Raw genomic sequence first — 6,572 nt, 5'->3', positions numbered from 1 at the left:
AAGCAAGTATTTCCAGCCCAGACAGTATGGAAGAGGAGTGGTAACAAGGGACACGTATCGGCAAATCTGGCCAGACCCAACACAATTTTCCTAACAACACTGGTCAAGGGAAAGGACCCTGCCTGCCAGCATCAGGCCCATTCTGTGTACTTAAAGAGAGTGGCACACCACTAAAATTCCAATTTCCAACCTAAACATCCATTAACAGAGGACAGAATGCATAAGTTATAGTGCACTGCAACAAAAAAATACTGAAGCATTGGTTAAAAAAATTAATTACCAAGTTGTACAGCCAGACCTTATACATCTTTTAAAAGCATGATCTGCACTTACTTAAAAAAACAAAACGAAATGAAAAAGTACCAGTTCAATCCATGAGTTTATACTGACAGTGACAGGATCAATGGATTCTACATAATGCCACCAGTGTCTGGGAACAAACAGAACCTGAAAACCAAACAAAGAATGGTTAGCACAAGAACAGGACATTTCATTTTTATGTCAGACTCAGACTCTAATTGAGGCTGCTAGGAAAAAAAGGAATACAAATGAATTCACAATAATATTGCTGGAGAAAAGCAAAGGAAAAAAACCCCGCAATCCTTTTTTCCTTTTACTCCTTTTTTATTGACAAGTTCACATGTTCTACAAAGGATACTGCCAGCATCTCTATTCTCTTTAATCCTGGGCCTTCTTCGTCTGCGCCTAAATCATAGTACATGATTCTGAGATTCTAATTTTTCCTCCTTTCCATCACAAAATAGTTGCATGCATTCTGAGAAAGGGCATAGGTAAAACACATAGGACATGGCTTCTGTATTCTCACAGTTCGAAATCTAGCCAATAAGAAGATAAAGTAAAGAAAGGTGGCATTATAGAAGTGGTAAATTAGAAGAAAATGATGTTTGAGAATTTCAGAGGTAGGTGAAACAGGCATGAACTAGGGAGGTCAGGGGCAACATGGATGGAGGAAGTGTGATTTGAACCCGGGCTAGGAGAGAATTCAGACTGAGAAAAGAATGAAGACATGCCAGGAAGGATAAGAGGTACAGGAGAGGGAGGTAGGACTATAGAGGATAGCAAGTAGTCAGTCTTACAATCACAGAGGGAATAATGGGAGATAAGGTAGGGGAATTAGTTTAGGGACAGTGGACTTCAAAATAAGAATTTAGATTTTATCTGGTAGGCATTAGGAGTCACTGAGAAATTCTAAGTAGGGGGATGGTTAAAATAGTGGTATCGAGAGAGTCTGAGAAGGACAGCAGATATTTGCAAAGGCCCACTTATTAAATGTTAAAATATAAATAGGAAGGTATAATAAACAAAAGCAATGGGCAGAGTCAAGAAGGATGGCATCTATCCAGACTCAGTATGAGATTTCCTATTGAGAGCAGAGCAGATGGAGATGATATGAAGCTTTTGGGCTTCAGATTTAGGAAACTACTGGTATTTGCTATGAACAAGGCAGGACTGGGAAACAGAAAGATCCTTTCAGGAAAACTGGAAACTATGAAAGTCCACTTGACAGTCATAAGTAGGTTATGCATGTCCTATCAGAGTAAAGTTTCAGTAAAGTGGTGAGAGAAAGAGCTGGGTTTGAGTGGATTAAAGAACGGACAGGAGGTAAGGAAAACTGATACAATGAACAAAACCAGTCATTCAAATTTGGCTATTAAAGACAGAAGAGAAAATGATTGGCAACCACTTCACACTCTCTGGAATGGCTGTAAAAATAATGATAAAAAAGAAAAACAAGTGTTGGGAAAGATGTGAAGAAACTGGAACCCTCATACAATGCTGGTGGGAATGTAAAATAGTACAGTTGCTATGGAAAACAGTTTGACAACTCCTCAAAAAGTTAAACAGAGGGTTACCATGTAACCCAGCAATTCTACTCCTAGGTATACCCAAGAGTATTGAAAACATATGTGTACATATGAAGACATATGTACACACAAAACTTGTACATGAATGTTCAAAGCAGCATTACTTATAATAGCCAACAAAGCAGAAACAACCCAAATGTCCATCAACTGATGAATGGATAAACAAAATGTTATATGGCCACACAATGGAATATTATTAAGCCATAAAAAAGAAATGAAGTGCTAGTAACATTCTACAATGTGGATGACCCTTAAACACATTATGCTGTGTGAAAGAAGTCAGACACAGAAGGCCCTGTATCATAATATTGCACCACGTGAAATGTCCACAATGGGCAAATCTACAGAGATAGAAAAAGATTAGTTGCTGTCAGGGGCTGTGGGGAGAGGTGAATGCACAGTGACTAACAGGTTGAGGCAACTCAGTGAAGTGAAATTGTTTGAGTTGATAATGCTTGAGTGAAGGAAGCAGGAAAAGAGTGAGTGAGACGGGTACAATGGAAGGGAGAGGGATAATCAAGAGAATAAAGTCTCTTTAAGTGACTAAGAAAACCTTTCAAATTATTAATGAAATATCAGACAGCAAGCGCCAATGTTGAAAAGGAAATTTTCCTCACTGGAAAGCAGCACTATGTACAATATCTTTGGAAATGTTTCAGAGTTAGTAATTTATGAAAACAACATCCATTCTTGCTTAAAAGCAAACATTCTCAGTTCCTTCTGCCCCTGTTGGCTCACACCTGGATGCATTCCGACCTGTGTTTATGTGTCTGGGTTCAGTTCTATCATAATTGAACAGATATTAACTGTGATTAAATGTTCCAGAGATGCTCAAGTACCCATGCCTTGAACATTTTCTCCTGACCTAAATGAAAATGACTCTGTAGACTGTCTTCCTCCAAAGTCCATTCTCCTCTTTACCAATAGGAGGAGCTGTGTTCCCTCTTGCCATTTCCTTTCCAGGACCTGTGAAGCAGAGGTGTACCTGTCTGAAGCCTACAGCTGGGGCGGCTACCTTCCAACAGCAGAGCAGAGGGAAGGAAGCCATTCTCATTTGTACTGCGCGGGGAGGAGAAGCACACAGCATAAGGACTTGAGAGAGTTACAGCTGTGGTGTCCCCTGGCAGGTCATTAAAGTTTTAAAGCCTTATTACCTGTCCTGGGCTCAGTGTAACCATATGTCTTTGAGCTTTCTGGAACTGAGGAAAACGCTTTAAATCAGGATTGACAACATTGATTTTACTGAACACACTGGATTCTTCATAAGGGATTCTAGTTGGATAAAGGAAAGGAGTATCTTCAGGAGGAAAGAGATGCCATCGTTTCCTAATTAAAAAAAAAAAAGAAAAAAGATACAAGTTAGTACTCTGATCTTAAGACAAAACATGTAAGAAGGCAAAAGCTAAGTGTTCATTTTCACTCATTTAAATTCGATCCCTAAGGGAATACAAGCACCATCAGTGGTCACCTGGCCATCTCTGACTCAGCGCTAGAATCGCTCTGCAGATACTGGGTGGAAGGCTGTGTAGCAACTAAGGGGCTGCCTCATGGATGTCTCAGGACACCGTGAGGCAGCCTCTTTGCTGGGACAGAATCTAGTTCGTAAGATCATTCTTTCTTATCTCAAATCAAAGTCTGCCTTCTCATAGTTTTCATCCCTGACTCTAGAGCTATTCACAATAACCCCCACCCTTTCAAATATCTGTATTCTTATCTTATTCAGAGCAAACACTCATAGTTCCATCCACCAAATAGTTTCCAGACTTCTCCCTGCTTGGGTTATAAATTCCTTAAGTTAAACATTTGTTAAGTTAATCCATTAGGGAGTGGACATGCACAAATAACACCACATAAATAAAGCAGTATAATGTGGGAATTTTCAAAAAGAAAACTGTCAAATGTTTCTCACTTAAAACAGTTTTGAAAATGGAGGTACTAAATTCTAACTCACAAAACACTAGACACACCTATGCTTTATGCCAATAGGGGGAAGACATCTGAGGCAAAAGCAAGGGAAGTATGAGAAAAAAAAAAGAGACCTAGACATCTAGATGTTTAGATGGGGAGGCAAAGAGAAAAGAGGGAAAAACCTAGTTCTGAGAGAAGAAGCCCAAAGCCCTCTAGTGACCCCTTGCAGTTGTTAGAGTGGGGCTATCAAGTCCTTTCAGAACCAAGAAACAGGGGCTGCTGTTTTCGAACTAAGTAGTATATACTGAAGTCTTATTTTGCTTTAGAAATTTGAAGGTTTTATAGAAATAATGAAATGCTTTACTCTTCAGTAAACATTTACATTCAGGCCATGTGTGGTGGCTCACTGCCTGTAACCTCAGCACTTTGGGAGGCCAAGGCAGAAGGATTGCTTGAGGCCAGGATAGAGAGTAGCCTTGGAGCCTGGGAAACATAGCAGTACCTCATCCCTATAAAAATTTTTCTGAAAAAATTAGCCAGGTGTGATGGTGTGTGCCTGTAGTCCTAGCTACTCAGAAGGCTGAGGTGGGAGGATTGTTTGAGCCCAGGAGTTTTGAGGAAGCAGTGAGCTATGACTGTGCCACTGCACTCCAGCCTGGGTGACAAAGCAAGACCATGTATCTAAAAAAAAAAAAAAATTCACTTCGGAGCTATAAGGCAGTCTATCAGTTTACACAGTCATCAGTTTAAAAACCATTGAGGTTCAAAAGCTGTTTGCCCAATCTTAAAGCTTTAATTTAATTTAAGCTTTAAGAGCTGCTCCATTCCACTGTATTAGTTTGAAAGCAGTTTTCAGTATCGATATGCTTCGAATGTTAGAGTTGGAAGGGCTCTGAAGAGATCATCAGTCTAATTTCATTTTCAAAGTAGTGGCAGAAAGACTCAGAGCTTGCTCAGTGTCACTCACTGGGGTGGTGGTAGATTCAGAGGGAAGTCACAGATCTCCTGGCTTCTCCAGATCCCAGTTCCTTCCCCTGCACCATAGCAATATTTCCCAAAGGAATAGCCATAATGATAACCATCCCATCCAATCTGCTTTGTTTGGCTTAAAAAATGTAAAATGCATGAATCCTTCTATCAGAAAAGGTATTCAATCACCATGCGATCTCCTGCTTTAAAAACCTCTCATGCTTCTGGATGCTGAAAGAACAGAGAGTAACAGTGTTTGCCTGGAAGTCAAGACACTGGGGACTCAACCTACCTGCCTTTCTGGTCTACTCCCTCTGTCTCCAATGCACAACATATACTGGACAAATTAAGGGGTCCTCTCTACACCCCATGCTTTCTCAGGGTCCCTCTGCCCTTCCCATCTGGGTCTTTCGGGCACTTATCTATCCTTCAAGGCCCACCACAAATGGCAGCTCCTCTGTGAAATCTTCCCTGATCTTTCCAACAGGAACATGACCTCTTCTACTTCTCAGTCCTATAGCTCTGTGAAACCTTCCTCTAGAGCATGGGCATTCTGCCTTGTATCACGGCTGTCTGTCGGCTTGCCTGCAATCTGGTTGTGAGCTCTCCCACGGTAGAGATGGTGTATTACTCCCTCACCTCTGTACCTACTGTAACACATGGTCCCTGTACAGAAGGATACTCAATGGGTATTTACGAAAGCTATTTTATTATTCCAGAGTTATATAAGGCCAGAAAATGTCTTATTACAAAGTTAAAAAAAAGTGATATTAACTTTATATCATAGAATTCAGGTATTTTTTGATAATGTTTTTCCAACTTGAATTTCTCTGGCTTGTTTCCCCATTCAGAACACATGGACAGCAGCTACTTAAAATGTTATCTCTCTTACCAAGTTTAAGGTTTTAGCCTGTTAACTCCACAAAGGTTGAGACCACACTCATTTGATTGACTCTTGCATCCACAGCGTGTAGCTATGTACCTGGCACATTCTGTGCCCTTTAATAAACATGAAATGCATCAGAGAGTGGATAACTTCTACCATTCTGTAATTTTCAGAGTTCTTCACATGTGAAATGTATCCACAGACATACTGTCTGTTTCTCCTGAACCTATTCACAATTCTTTTCACATCTAATAGGTCTGAGAACTTGTACATGGCCTTTTCTGTTTTACTCTCTGTGCTGCCCTGTAAATATCCCACATGACCAGGAGAAAAGACTGGGGCATCATTAATTAGGGGAAAATAAGGCTGCACATACATCTGAGTACATCCTCCAAGTGGCATAAACACTTAAGACTCTCGTAGAACTCCAGAAACCAGAAGCACTGCCTATCCCTTCTAGAGTCCACAGATAGATGGAGACAAAAACTGACCTAAGGTAACAATACACTGTATTGTGTCAGGTAGGCACAAACTAAAATTTAGAGTTTAAAGGGTCCAGTATTTTTCAAATCAGGATCGCTGGCATCCCTTGGAGGGGAGCTTGAGGGCAACAGTGGAGCCTCTTCCTTTCAACAAACTGCTCTGCTCTTATTTATTTAGATTTGGAGAAAGGGTGTTCCCATTTTAAAATAAAAGTTTGAAAACTACAAACTCATGTAAAAAAGAAAAGCTAAGCATAGGCTGGGCATAGTGACTCACACTAGGACTTTGAGAGGCCAAGGCAGGAGGATGGCTTGAGGCCAGGAATTCAAGACTAGCTTGAGCAACGTAGAAAGACTCCATCTCTAAACAAAATTTTTTAAAAATTAGCTGGGCATAGTGGCACACACCTGTAGTCCTAGGTACTTGAGAAGCTGAGGCGG

At 40.5% G+C, this 6,572-nt stretch overlaps 1 protein-coding gene across 1 annotated transcript in view; it reads right to left on the bottom strand.

Moving 5' to 3' along the window:
• The window catches only part of HSPBAP1 (HSPB (heat shock 27kDa) associated protein 1), a 47,918-nt gene that overhangs the window by 9,758 nt on the left and 31,588 nt on the right, over window positions 1–6,572 (bottom strand). Inside the window, exons 5-6 of the mRNA XM_011971559.1 lie at window positions 3,041–3,212; window positions 364–447 (exon numbers count right to left, since the gene is read on the bottom strand). Coding sequence (XP_011826949.1) covers window positions 364–447; window positions 3,041–3,212 — 256 coding nt within the window. The remainder of the gene's footprint in view (window positions 1–363; window positions 448–3,040; window positions 3,213–6,572) is intronic.

Source organism: Mandrillus leucophaeus, unplaced genomic scaffold (assembly GCF_000951045.1).
Source record: "Mandrillus leucophaeus isolate KB7577 unplaced genomic scaffold, Mleu.le_1.0 Scaffold123, whole genome shotgun sequence".
NCBI classification, from domain to species: Eukaryota; Metazoa; Chordata; class Mammalia; order Primates; family Cercopithecidae; genus Mandrillus; species Mandrillus leucophaeus.
This window is presented reverse-complemented; position numbering and strand designations above follow the sequence as displayed.